At 36.4% G+C, this 15,306-nt stretch overlaps 1 protein-coding gene across 4 annotated transcripts in view; it reads right to left on the minus strand.

Annotated features, from left to right (window-relative positions):
* Window positions 1–15,306, minus strand: part of LOC122811923 (carbonic anhydrase 6-like) — a 255,244-nt gene that overhangs the window by 80,237 nt on the left and 159,701 nt on the right. For all 4 annotated transcript variants that reach the window (XM_044084093.1, XM_044084092.1, XM_044084095.1 and 1 more), the window contains one exon: window positions 13,431–13,523. In XM_044084093.1, the coding sequence (XP_043940028.1) occupies window positions 13,431–13,523 (93 nt within the window). The remainder of the gene's footprint in view (window positions 1–13,430; window positions 13,524–15,306) is intronic.

The following is a 15,306-nucleotide window of genomic DNA, read 5'->3' on the forward strand; positions in this document are numbered from 1 at the left end:
ACAGATTCAGGGTGTGCAGTCATATAAACTAAATTACAGTCAATAAGAGCTAATTCACTTATTAGGACGTCCTCAGTATTGTTGCACTCATATCTGCTAATGATGTAACTAGGTGGGTCTGAAGATTGTTTTAGGGTCCAGTGGGGTAATGATCACTAAATGAGTTAGGAAGAACTTTGACTGAGTTACTTTCCTTATGTCTGTTTTAAGTAATTGTGTCAGGTTTCTACTGAATGATATTGCAGGGGTATGGAGAAGTCTAGGTTAATAGCCCCAATAATGCCTACTTTGTTTTTCTTTGGTTAAGAAAAACAAAATTATCAATCATTGTTTGGAGCACATTAGATGACAAAGAGGAAAATATATATTATATCAGCACATATTTTGTGTGCTTAAAATAGGTAATTGCAGTAGGGTCCAGCTGGGATCTGTGTCTGATTTGGAAGTGTTTTGGTGACTTAGGGTGGTTTCAGTTTTCCTGTGTTTACTCAACAGTGTTGTTACACTACCTCTACTCCAGACACCATGATGGTTATCATAAAAATGTTTCATAATTTTGAGTGATACAGTTGGAATTCCATGAATTTACCTTGGACCAGTGTTCAGTCTCATCTAATACTGTGAGGTGGTGTAGCCATTGCTCTAGCTAGGACAACTTGTTATTGATGCTGCAGATGTTAGTGCTGGGTCATTTTAGTTGGGGCTAGGATTCAGATGAATATGTCTGGCCTACTGCAGTAAGATGGTAGATAGCAACTATTTAGGTTTATGTGAGGAGAATATTGGATGGGTTGGTGGGTGTGGCAGACTGACTTTAGTAACAGTGCTCATGGGTTAAGATATTGTAGTATGAATTAATTTATAAGAGTTTGTCCAAAAGAGAGGTATACAATGTCCCAGGGTAGTGAGAGTATTGTGGATAAATCTTTGCAAGCGTACAAGGAAAAGTGTTATAGTAATGGATATAGAAACCAATAAAATGCATCTATCTATCTCTCTCTCTCTCTATATATATATATATATATATATATATATATATATATATATATATATATATGTGTGTGTGTGTGTGTGTGTGTGTGTGTGTGTGTGTGTGTGTCTGCGCGCGCACGCGTGGGTCTACTTTGATTCACTGAAAACTCATTTCACTGAATTTTCAATTTACTCTCAAACAAATCGCTGAAAGGTCAAATCACTGAAAACTCATTTTACTGAATGTAAGTACTGCTGAGCAAATAAAACATATATGCCCTTTTCCCCACTGTAGTGTGATCCTGGATTTAGTATATATATATATATATATATATATATATATATATATATATATATATATATATATATATATATATATATATATATATACATATATATATATATATATATATATATATATATATATATATATATGTGTATAGTTATGGGTGTGTGGGGGATGTTGTGGGGGCATAGCCCCCCACCTACTTAGCTTTTATATTTATGAATCTCATTTCACTGAAAGCTAACAATATAAAACCAATTGTAGGTGGGGGTCTAGTTCCCCTCACCCCCCAATGTGAGGGGCTGTGCCCCCGCAGCACTCCTAACTATATATACTAACTCCAGGATCGCACTACAGTGGGGAAAAGGGCATATATGTTTTATTTGCCCAACAGTACTTACATTCAGTGAAATGTGATTCAGTGAAATGAGTTTTCAGTGAATCAAAGTAGACCTGTCTATGTGTGTGACTGTTTTGAAATTCAGTGAAATGTGTGTTTCAGTGTGTGTGTGTGTGTGTGTGTGTGTGTGTGTGTGTGTGTGTGTGTGTGTGTGTGTGTGTGTGTGTGTGTGTGTGCACATATGTACGTAAAGGGTACACTTGAAGACAAATAGCTTTTTGCAACTCTGTTTGATGTGCTGAGGTAAGTTATTTGGCTACATTAGCTGAAGATGGACTAATGATAATACTCAACATGTATTTTGGAGGAAATGAGTTGAGTGTGTAGCATGCTAAGAATAATTATACAAAGTCTGATTAAAGAAGGGAGGTACTTGTAGCTCATTTCCTTATTTCCTGCAGTTCCTCAGTACCTAATACAGAGATGGGAGAGGTGTACTAATGATAAGTTGGACATTAGGATGGAGTTGGGGAGGTGGTGAGAGTTAGGGGGAAGGGAATCATATATAAATGTAAACCAATGGGGAGTAGCTGGGGATGGGGGCAGGAGAAGAGCAAAGTGGGCCACCAATTAATAAAGACTTCCTTCAGAGAGATCCTCTGCCCTTATGAAAAACCATATAATGAAACATTACTTTGATATATCACAACAAAAAATTAGATGACTAAGTAAATAAAATTAGAATCTAGTGAAAATTTAATAGCTTTTATGCAATTTACTCAGTAAAACAAAAAACAATGTTGCCTCACAGCAAGAGGTTCTCCTGTTCAATTCTCGGCTGGAGTGCCTTTTGTGTGGAGTCTGCATGTCCTCCCCACAGTCGAGTGGCCTCTGAAAGACATGTGTGAATGGGCATGCCTTCGCTGAAGGTTGGGCATTGGGCTGGCAACTTGGCACCATAAAATTCGACTGCCAATCATTAGCGGACCGGAGTTCCTCTGTGGCGACCCCTAACCGGGAAAAGCCAAAAAGACAAACAACTCAATAAAACAGAAACATTTTATCTCTCATCTCACCTTGTTCTTGCCTTCTAGACAGTAAAAATGTGTCCCAATCAAAACTCCTGAATAAATAATATGTCAAAGCACAAAAGGAACCAATAAAATTCAACAGTCAGTTGTATCATTTATTTTTGTAACATTCTCCAGTCAGAGTCTGCATTCAGACACACTGGTTTTAAGGTACTGTATTTCATTGTATATTTGCTTTCATTAATCAACTGTCATTTTAAGAGCTAATACTCCCCTTTCATGTGACTGTATTTGTTCTAAAACAATAACGTAAACAATGAACATTCCTTTATGGACAGCATAAAAATGAAGTGCCACAGGACTTTCCTTTCTCTGATTTATAATATCCCTAACAAGTTCTATCTGTCTTATTTACCCAATATGAAACTTACCACAGAAGCATTACGGGTCATAAATGGTCGTCTTATACTACATGATAAGTAGAATAGCTTGAAAAGAGAACTCTATTCTTTTTGACATTTCATACATCACATAGGCATGCCCAACTTTGTGGTTTAATTTCTCTGGCAATCTGAACACGTAATTTCATAAAGTGGTTATGACCCTGCCAGTCACTGGGACTTATACCGCTTTTATATTATTCAAGCAAAATATGTGTATGCAAAAGCCTGCTTATAACTTCATGACTAAATAAAAAAACTTCCAGTAGTCTTTCAACATAACAATTTCTTTTCAGACTGTACTATGAGTCACAAAAACATCTCTTTTTTTATTGATAAAGCTATCTTTATATGTCAGAATTTCTTCTCTGTATTTTGTTCCAAAATAAAATCTCTTCTCTAGTTTGCTGGTACACTCTTCTGAAAACTATAACTTCATTATCCTTTGTATGACCTCTACTGCACAGTGTTTTCATTATATTACAGGACTCCTTTATGACTTCCATTTCTCAGGGTAATGATGTGAGACATGCTACTTGAGCTCTTGGGCATCAGTAATATAATTATTCAGCTATTTTATTTTATGTACATAGCTGAGTCTTACTATAGTGATTTGTAGTGAGACAAAAAAAGATGCCACCCAAAAATCACTCCTTAAAGCTAAAATTAAATATGTACTAACTGTGGCATCTTTTGGGTTAAGGAATTTATTCCAATTAACATAGTGTCAGCGGATACAACTGCACATGGTAATGGAAATATGACTCCAAAGATGCAACAACAAGAAGGATTCTTCCCCAGAGCTGATCCAGCTGACTCAGTCCATAAATCAGCTTACTATCTCCATGGAGTCCTTTCAGGCTCACCTTCAAAGTCAAGTGTAAGAAATAAAGGACTCCATAGCAAGCTTCTCTGATCAAACTATTAAATTGCAGACTACTTCCCAGAACATTCTGGGACAATTGGAGGACTTGAAACATCAAGTTACATTCCTAATCAAATTCACCAAGTCTTTCCATGAGAAGATAGATGATCAGGAAAACAGGGGTCTTCAGAATAAACTGCAAATCATTGGCCTTCAGGAGGGTGCATAGCAAAAGGACATGCTGAAGTTTCTCTAAGCATGGATCCCCACCACCTTAGACATGGATGCTTCCACAAAATTAAACTTAGAATGTGGTTACTGATCCCCAGTACCCCCTCCTCAGCCTGTTGTACCACCCAGACCTGTAATAGTGCATTCTCCATCATATCAACCAAAGTAGAAAGTGCTACAGGCAGCCTGTGGCAAGAAAGATAGTCAATATTTGAGGGAAGTGAGTGCACTTTAATGATAACTTTTCCAAGCAGGTAATTTTAAAATGAAGACAATGGGTTCCAATGCTGAAATCTCTTAAAGAGAAAGGCATGAAAGCATCTATTCAGTATCCTGCTAACCTATGAACTTTCCTTCTAGAGAGCCCCAAAATATTTTAACAGACTGTGGAGATTACAGCATACTTAGCAAGATAAGTTTCTATTATCGGCCAAGAAAGCAATGATTGTCTGCCCACATTGGTAATATGGGGAAGGACACCATTGGAATTGACATTGAAATTTCCAGACCCTAAAAGGTCTAAGCAAGCATCAATGGACTTAGGGTTATATCTTGAAACCATATCTACCTGACATTTAACCTAGAAGACCTTAATAGCTGCTGAATATTTGGTCTGCATGGACTTTGGATGGCTATACATATGGACTGCTTTGACTGGATGGTACCATTCTTAATCTAACTGCAGTCATCAAACGATCAAATATGTACATCCATATGAGGTACAGCTGAACATTATGGAGGTTCTATAGAAAAGCAATCATACTTTAGCCCAGATCTTGAACCATTTAAAGATTATTTCCTGAATGCCATGGCTGCTCTGCACTGGGTGTTTGGTGATGGGGAATAGCCGGTGGGTTCATACACCCCTAATAACCTTGGAAGCTAAAGTGACATTATGTGCATAATTGATTTTTTTTTTTTATTTTTAAAGTTAGTTAAGTGTTTTTATGTTTGTGGTTATGTGTCAATTTGTAAACTATTCTCTCAAATACTTCAGAACAGTGTTTAATATTACATATTTTGCTTACTTTCAGTTTCTAACTTCTACGCCTTAAGCTCTTCTATTAGTAAAATGATTTGCTTTGATGCTCTAGCTTACAGTAGACTACTTTATGATCACATGAAAGGGGCTTATCTACGTTATATCAATTACCTTGAGAATGAAATTACTTGGTGTAAATCTAAATGGCATAAATTTCCCTGTCAAAAGGACCCAGTTAATTAAATAGGTCAGATCCCAAGTACCAGCCATCTTGATATTACAGGAAACACATCTGTCACACAAGGAACATTTAAAGTTGTCATCATGGGGATATAATTTAGTTTCTTCATCGTATCATTTATCAACCAAAAGAGGGAAGTATACATACTGGAAAAACAATCCCGTCTTGCTTATCATATATTGGAAAAGTTTAATCTTCCAGGACAGATGTTAGTAAGGATGACTGTAATGGTAGAGGAGGGTTTTAACAGTAGTCACAGTGTACTGGCATTAAGTATTAAGGGTGAGATGGGCTAGGCAAATGCTCCGCTTTATTCAGGAAAAAACCCAGGACTCATTACTGCTGACAGGGGATTTCAACTGTGTCACAATACCCAGTGATTCCTCAGCAAATCACCCTTCCAGAACCTCAGCCACAGCGAAGTTGGGACACACATGAGCTGCAACTGGCTGATATAGGAGCCTCAGAATCCAGCATATCCTGGCAATATATGCACTATTCCCCTCACTGTAACACCTTTCCCAGGATAGATAGGATATACATCAGTAAAGGACTTTTTAGTTATTCTCCTGCCTTTTATACCATTCCATGCCCCTATTTGGACCATGAATCCTTATACTGCACATTACTGGTCATTCTCCCATCTCCCTCCTTCCCTCACGTATGTGGTGATTGTATTCTTTATTATGTGAGGCACACTGACATTTCACAAAAGCCAGCAGAATTCACACGGGAATTTTTATAAGCACATGAAGGCAATCAGTATAAAACTCATTTTTAAGGGATGCCTATAAAGCATTTATGCATGCAAGGATGAGGTTCCAGACTAAAGGTCTATGGGCATTCAGTAACTCAAAGTTAGTCCATCTGCAGCAAAAACACAAATCATTTACAGCTGGCAAGTTTTCTCATAAGAGTCATCAGGAGTTAGAGGAGCTATTATCCATTAAAGCATGGATTCAGGAAATAATTAATAGGAAAACTGAAACTTCATCTGCAGCACTAGGATACAGGCATACTCAAGATAAGCCAGGAAATGCAAGATGGAGACAAGGCAATCCATTTCCAGGCCCTCCTCCACAGGGGTGCCAATTGAGCAGTATAGCTTTATAGAAAATTCTTTAGAGCTTTTTTAGAAAAATATGTGTCAACTTATATTCAGCAGCACATGAAAGACCTACCTTAGATGAAGTTGACAAGTGGTTGCTTAAAATATCTACTCGTCCCCATTTAATCCATGAACAAGTGCAGCAGTTTGAGCAACCAATATCAAAGTCAAAATTACTTATAGCTATTAAGCACTTAAAATCAATTGAAGCCCCTGGAATGAATGGGTTGCCAGCAGAATTTCATAAAGCACTTCCCACTCCAGTTATAGTGCTAATATGGAAGGCATGTCAAGGAGCCTTTAAGGAAGCCATGGTTTTCCCTCCTGGAAATCTTCAGTCATGCACCCCTTTTTAAAAATAGATACAATCTCTTTGGATCCAGCCAGCTATTGCACAATATCATTATTAATCATTAACAATAAGATTTATATGATGGCCGCTTACCTATCTTTACTAATACCCACACTCATTGATCTTAATCAGGTAGGGTTTGTAAAGGGTCAGTCATCATGGCATAACATTTTTCTCGCAGCTTTATGCATAAAGCAATGTTCCCTACTCTTGCTAGAATCTGAGAAGGCTTTTGATAATGTCAAATGTTCCTATCTATTCAGGATACTTGAGCATTTGGGCATACCAATACTGTTCATTATGGACATAAAAACAAAAATCACAGATAATGGAAGCAAGTGCTGTAGAAAAAAACATGAACTGCAAAAATACAGCACAGACAGCCCAACAAATTACAGCACACTGGTTTATTCAGAGACAGCACTCCACAAAGTAAAACATAAAATCAAGTTTGCATAAATTGGAGCACAATGTGCCTCCATAGCAACACCAGCAACTTGGTGGAAAAATTCACCTTCAAAATAAATGTAATTGTTTTTAGCACTAATTCCATCAAAATCAAATAGGTGTGGACTTCCTTATATGTAAAATGACCAAACACTCTTAGAGCTTCTTCAAACCATTGCAATCCTAATGTATGTGGAATGCAAGTAAATAAGTCAATGACATCAATCGTCACAAATTTCAGTGATTCACAAAACTGTTGCTGTTTCACATTTCGCAAAAGGTCCCAAGAGTCCTTAAGGAAATTAAAATCACCCCGAGTGTATATCTTTTAACTTTACATCCAAAAACTTGGCTAGCTGAGCTGTAACTGATCCTTCTGTTGCCACTATTGGGCATAAGTGGGGGGGGGATGACATTTTTATGGACTTTGGGGATACCGAAAATTGCTGCCACTCTAGACTTACCATTCTGGAGAAAATTAAAATCCTGTTGGTCAATAAAGTCTTCCAGTAACAAATCACTTAATGTGATGTAAATATTGTGGTAGACTAAGTGGATTTCATTAAGGGAGACCCTAGTGTATCTGTCAGTGTCACCAAACAAATTTTACATTCTGGCCTCATAATCAATCTTATTCATTAAAACTATACTTCCACCCTTGTCAGGTCTCATGACTCTAACATTCTATTTACTCTTAAGGTCATCCATTATCTTTCTTTCATCAGGTGTTAGACTGGACATAAATGTATTGCCCAAGACACCCTTTCTACAGTTTCAAAGTTTTTCAACTGAGGGTGGGGGGGGGTGTATACACTTCTTTTCCTAAGGTCATTATTCAAGGTCTGATGGTTGTTGGTTCCCAATAACAATTCAAGATTAATTTTCCTTAGGAACAATTTCAGATCAATAATTTATTTAGTTATATTACATTTGCATCTAGAAATAAAATTAAACCCTTTAGTGAACAGGCTAAAGTGACCATGCTTGACATCGATGTCACTATAATTAAAGATACTGTAACCATTCAGAATGGACCTAAAACCATTTGTAATAATGTTGTCAATTTCTGATACATTCATATTTAAATTTAAATTTAAATTGACATCCTCCTTTGTTCTTCCCCCCTCCCCCCATAATGGTTGTACCTCTGGGGCTGCTTGTTCATCAGCCTCTCCAACCTGCGTAAGGGGGGTATTCCAAAGGGTCCTAGTAGTTTAAAGAATATTCATCTGTATCAAAATCATTTATTTCCACATCTCTATTACTGGTTACATAATCCCTGGGGCACACTGTGCCCCAATTTATGCAAACTTGATTTTATGTTTTACTTTGTGGAGTGCTGTCTCTAAATAAATCAGTGTGCTGTAATTTGTTGGACTGTCCGTGCTGTATTTATACCGTTTATGGACATAAAAACAATCTATATCGGATCAGTTGCCACTGTTCTTCTGGGTCCATACATTTCCTCTACCTTTGATATTTCACAGGGAATAAGATGGGGTTGCCCTCTGGCTCCTTACTTTTTCTAGTTGCGTAAAGCCATTAGTAACCTCCCTCAAATTAGGGTTAACTAACCATTCTGGACTTGCCCAGAGAGATGATGTGGTTGATGGACTGGAACTTTATGCTGATGAGCTTCTGATACTGCATCATGACCCTGCAGAACACCTTCCAGAGCTCTGGAATATTGACAAACACTCTCAGGTTACAAGGTAAATCCCCAAAAGTCTGTTCTGATGGGATATAATATCAATGACCTGGCATTCTTCAAAGACTTACATGGCTTCACTGTTGAGCCATCTCATTTTACCTACTTGGGAGCAACCTTTGCCCCTACCAGCCTGTCAGCTAGAAACTCCAATGCATAACAAATCCAGCTTATTATTGATAAATACCTGCATTACTGGAACTTTTGGATATTACCTCAAGAATCTAGATTAGCCTTGATCAAAATGGTGCCAAACCACAAGATTTAATATATTCTTCAGAGCTTGCCTATGCACATTTCAGTGGCTATGGGAAATGGGATAGACAAATATTGAAGTTTTTGTGGTTCCTATTTAATAGCACATTATTTAGCTCAGACTGCCAGGGGTATAAGACTGCTGAGTTTACATTTAAACTTATCGGCATCATTAGTAAGATGCCTCACCGGCATCTATTTCCCTGACCCCATAGTCCATATGGAGCTGATTGTCAACAGCATCCTTCTATCCCTACAACTCCCCTTTTATATGGAAATTCAGGGCCTTGTGATAAAGCTTTACTGTTAATTCAAGCATTCTCAGAGGGATAGTATCAGTGATTGAATCATATTGGCTCCATTCAGTATTTAAAACTAGTTAATTAAGTAAGCCAGAATATTGAAGAGGGCAGATCAAACATCCCACTTGGCCTTATTCCTTTCTCCTTACACAACTCAGCCAATGTTTGACAGTATTCTTTTCCCATTTCTCTTTCCCCATTTCCCTTACAATCTTGGAGTGGAAAGGGTTTGGTATTTACATCTCATTTGATGCCCTGCTGCAAAAATATTAACTTCTACTACAACATACTTTTTCTCATCGCTGGTTCTCTATATTTTTTATACTCTTGTGGTAATATCAGCAAACATAATCAGGTACTTAGTCTGTCAATTATTAATAGTATGACATGCCAAAATGAAGTACCACAGACTGGGATTTCCCCTTTTATAAGCTCTACTTGGCATGTACTGTAGTACACAACACACCTTAAAGCAGCTTTAATACACAGAAGCATTTCATCACCATTAAAAAACCCAGGTGCACTGACCTCGTCTCCCATTATGGAAGATTTTTGCTTGGCAGTGTCTCCAGAGGTTTTTACTAGGACATGAAATCCTAGGCAATTTTTCAAGAGAGATTACCACTCAGTGCTGGCTATGCTTGTTCTTGGATATAGCTCCTTCCTGGCCTCATATAATATGGAGTTCTGAGTGTCTGCATCAATTCTGGGAGGAGTTTTGGACTCATGTGGGGAAAGTCTATGTTACATTACAAATGCAGAAAAGAATACAGATGTAGTGGTTTATGGGTCCTCCCCAGATTTTCAGACTCCGTCCATGTTAAGTATTATTTTACTAGCAGTGACAAAGGCCATCAGTTGTCATTGGAAAGATACTTCCATTCCATCAGTTGGAGAGTGTGGGCATATTTTTAAACACATTTACCAATATTAATGGTAGATTGCCCAATAAAAGGGTGTGAAATATTCTTTTCTTACAAAATGGCCCTTGTGTAGGACAGTCTTGGATCAGAGGAACTAATTCTCAGACCTCCATACTTGGGTCTATATTACGCAATCGAAGAGACTAATATTTGAACCCAAAACATTGAAAACACTAAACCGCGAACGGCCATTCAGTTGGCCATTCTCGTGGGTTGCCCTTTTCCCCAATGTTGAGTGATCTCAGAGTTGGTATATTTAGTTAAGGGGGGTGTGGAGCCCCCCACTTGATTAGGATTGTGAAGTTTGCGGCCTCTTGAATTTGTTCCCTAGGAAAAAAATTTGCAGACGTGGCTAGGGTTGCCACCTTTTCAAATGGCCAAAGTGGGACATTTTCAGGACACACATCAGATTTTACAGGCCGACACATACCCACAGTCAGTACAAAGGATAGAACTTTACTTTTTTGCCTAAATAAAAGCTTATTCTTGTAGCAGTTTAGTTGCTTAATCTGTTTCTTGTAACATTTAGGTATTTTAGATACAGAAATAACTATTTTATGTAAGTATTACATAAAATATGAGACACAATTATGTCCTACAATCTCAGGGCATTTGCCATTTTTAATATTTTTGGTCAGGACACAACTGCCCAAAGAGGGACTGCCCTTCGCAAAGTGGGACAGGTGGTAACCCTAGACGTGGCTGTTCGCGGTTTAGTGTTTGCGATGTTACGCTTCGCTCGTGTAATATAGACCCGAATACTTGAGATAAAAGGTCCTGTGACAGAAGATAATCAGATCTAAGGACTTACAATATGTTTACTCTGCTTGTATCACATAGACCATGCTGCTGGGTTGGATGAGTTTGGTTTGTTTTTTTCTGTCTCTATTTTGTTGTTTTCATTACCTTACATATTAATTCCTGACATCAATAGTTAACTAGCAGTTTGACAAATTATATAGATAATCGAATGAGAGATTTTAGTGTTAATACTAATGAGTGTTCATGCAATATACAATTAGCAAATATTAATAAGAAGAGGCTGCTTTATTTATAATGCCTCTACTCCTCACTAATGATATGTGTATTTACCACACTTTTAAAGGCTGAATTCTGAGGAAAAATACATTTGTTTCATGCATATTGATTATCTTGTGTTAAGTTAAAAGTGCAATAAAAAGAAATAAACAAAAATATCCTCCCTGTCTTTATATGCTCTTTGAACCATTAAAACTTCTTCATAGCTTAATGATATCAACAAATGTGGAGGATGAAATCCGTATTATGAGGGAAATTATTGTAATTTGTAATTTGTAGGCTTCATAAATAATCTAAATTGCAAAGGTAATTTCAAGATCTAAAACTGAAATTATATCTTTGGTCATCTGAAATTGAAATCCAAACCTATTTTCATTCACACTACTCACTAAATATTCTGCAGGTTCAGTATTTCCTTTATAAACAAATATTAAGTCATCCATAAAATGTTGGTAACTAGCTACATGATATTGCCAAAATTTATATGAATAGATATAACTCAATACTATGTTAATATTTTCCTAAAATGGGGCATATGAATCCTCCATTGCCGTATTCTGCTACTGCCTTTGGCTCTCATGTCTCTGCCTTTAATAGCAGCAATGGTTTGCTCACTTTCTACATTCAGTTATAATTCCTCATTCTTTATTATAAATAAAGTACATTTTCTGCCGTTTTGGCAATTAAGCTTGCCCTTAAGCAAGCTTGCCAACAGTCCTTATAATATTTGTCTTATTCAGACTTAAAAATCAATCCCTTAATTGACTGAAACAGATTCTATTCTTTTTTTTGTTTTGATCAGCTCCGCCTATCTGACCAACTAGCCTCCACTCAGACCCCCACACCTCATGATCTAATTCATTCCCCCAATACCCACTCACTCCTCTCAAGGAAAGCATTAGGAGTGGTCATCTTAAGTTGTAAAGAACTAGGTTTTGTGCTTTCCCTTAACAGCCTACCCATGGTTGTGAATTCTGCTTTGTACTTGTGCTTGTTAATGTATGCATGTTTTCAGGCATGTTGTCCCTGACGGTGGTATTAAGCACTGCCTGGAAAAGCATATGTCATGATCCTCCCTCTGCACCAACCATGGCCACTTCCTTATCTGACATTGGTGAGCCATGGTCAGCCACTCCACACCTACCCCCTCCCATGCCAGCTCTTACAGTCTCCTTGATCATGGGTTATCTGGCATACTCAGGGCACTACCCAACCCCAAGCCAGGGAGCTGTCAGTTTAAATGAAACAATTTTGACTAAATTACTTCTTATTTGATAGATTCAGTTATCATCTTGAATTGTTACTGTATTTTGGCTATAACACCAAACTACAATTTTGCCATATCTGTCTGCTGGTTAATAATAGACATTTCACTGATTTTGTGATACTCAACTCACATCACATTCCAACTCCCTCTTAATTTTAACTAAATATGTGAAGTTAGAGACAATGTCCTATATTAGCAATTAACTAAAAAGGGGCATGAAACTCCAAGAACGCCAAATAAATAATAGGATTTGTAAAACTAAAAGTTTATTTAACTTCAAACAAACTCCTAGTTCTTCCTTTTTGGATAAAATACACATTGACAGCTAATCATAATGTAAGAAAATGAGCATTACAGCTTTACATTAAGTTAAGACAAATCCTCTTTCCTATAAATGACAAATATGAGATACAGAATTTCAAATGAGCTAGTGGAAGAAAGATTTTCTGTGGATCCAGAGCTTCTTTCCATCATGACTGACTCTGTAGGTCATGCTTAGAAGACTATTCTTGAAAACACACACACACACACACACACACACACACACACACACACACACACACACACACACACACACACACACACACACACACATCTAGACCAAATGATTCATCTGCTACATATACACAAGTTGTCACTTACCTCAAAAAATACTCCTAACACCGCTAATCCATCATCATGCTGCATGGCTTCATCTGCTGATTTGTAGTTGGAGTTATAAAACACTATGTGCATCTGAAAAAAGAAACATAAAATAAAAGACTAATTTCTTAAAGTTAAAACATCCACTCCAGCTTTCTCAAATCAGGGGAAAAGAATAAATGAAATATTTCAAAGGCTAATTCTTCTTACATAAGGGCACACACTAGAACTTCTTATAATACTGCATGCAACAATTAAAAATTCTATACTTTTCATTCAAATTATGTAATAGGTAGATATAGGACAGTAACTACATTTACACATCACATACTCTGATGAACATGCCTTATACAATATTAAATTCATGCACCTTTAGAAAGACTCTTAGAAATTTATAAGTGACAAGCTTGTAATCTATTGGCATTCAAAAATCTATTATCCCATGTTGATAGTTTCTATTATCTTATAAAAGTGATAACTCCACAGTATTGACAGTCTTTGCATAGTGAAGCTGTTATTTAAATTTATTTGTAAAATCAGCCTTTTAAATCTAATATTTGTTCTATCCAATGTACAGTTCAAGCATACATTTTCAAGAAGGACTGGATCAGACAAGACTTTGTATGTTAAACAGATCGCATCCCTGAGTAGCTTATGATATGAAGACTAGAGACATTTTAAGAGCCCAGCATATTTTGTAATACAATATTTTTTCCATTTGTAATCTTTATCTTTTCTTATTCAACTAATTAATGAGTTTGAGACTAAAAAACATTATTCAATAATAGATCAAGTGTTGCACACTTGTCTTTGATGGTGGGAGATGAGAAGACTGCGGATCTTATGCCCACATTTGGTGTTTGGATTAATTTTCAAGTTCTGGTGCTACAGTGCCACACAAGTGGGGTGCCATACTTCTGAGTGTACCACCCCTTAAGATGAGATGTTACATTGAGGTCTCATCTGCCTACATTGGTGTTATCTCACATGGATGTATGAGATCCCATTGCACTTATTGAAAAAGAGCAGGGCATCACTTTCTGTTCATCTTTCCTTATTTACATTATTTGCACATTCATGTGCATGACATACATCTTCTCATAACTTTCCATTTTGTTTTGAAAATTTAATAAACAATCTATACAAAAAGTACTTGCATTTTTCATCATTAAAAATGAGCAATAAATAAGTTTTAAGCCAATATCATAGTATTTAAACTTTCTTTATCTAACCCCATCCTTTCTTCTACAACTTTCTTTTTTATTTCATGTATCATATCTTCATCATCTTTATTTGTATTATATAATAATTCTTTACATCTTCTTTTCCATAATCTCCAGATTGCTACCAATAATATTCTGTCCCATTTTCAATTTCACATATTTTTCTTTCTCATATATTCTATATAATAGCATATATATCATCACACCTTTTAATTTCTTTTAAAAACTTCTCTAAAACTGATTGTAAAATAAAAAACTTTCTGAAAAATAATGTTTTATTCTTTCAGCCGCACTATACTCATTATATTTTCTTTCTTCCATCACTTCTTTCATATTATTTAAATAGTAACTTATTTAACAAAATTCTCCACCTGAAATCTCATGCTTCACAGAATTCTCAGATTATTACCTTTTACTCTTTATAGCAATTTTATATCTTCTTTTAATTCTAAGGGTATACCACATATTACTTCTCTATAATATTGTTGTATCATCATTTTCTGTATCCATCAATATTATAGATTTTCACCTTCATTAATTTTATTTTTATGTTCTTTTCTTTGTATCTTTTGTTGCTTACCACTTCTTTTTCCTCCTTCATATTTCAATACTTCTTCATGCCTTACATGTAACACTCCCCCATCATTCGCAAC

Source organism: Protopterus annectens, chromosome 9.part0 (genome assembly GCF_019279795.1).
Source record: "Protopterus annectens isolate FY-2018-M chromosome 9.part0, PAN1.0, whole genome shotgun sequence".
Taxonomy (NCBI): Eukaryota; Metazoa; Chordata; order Ceratodontiformes; family Protopteridae; genus Protopterus; species Protopterus annectens.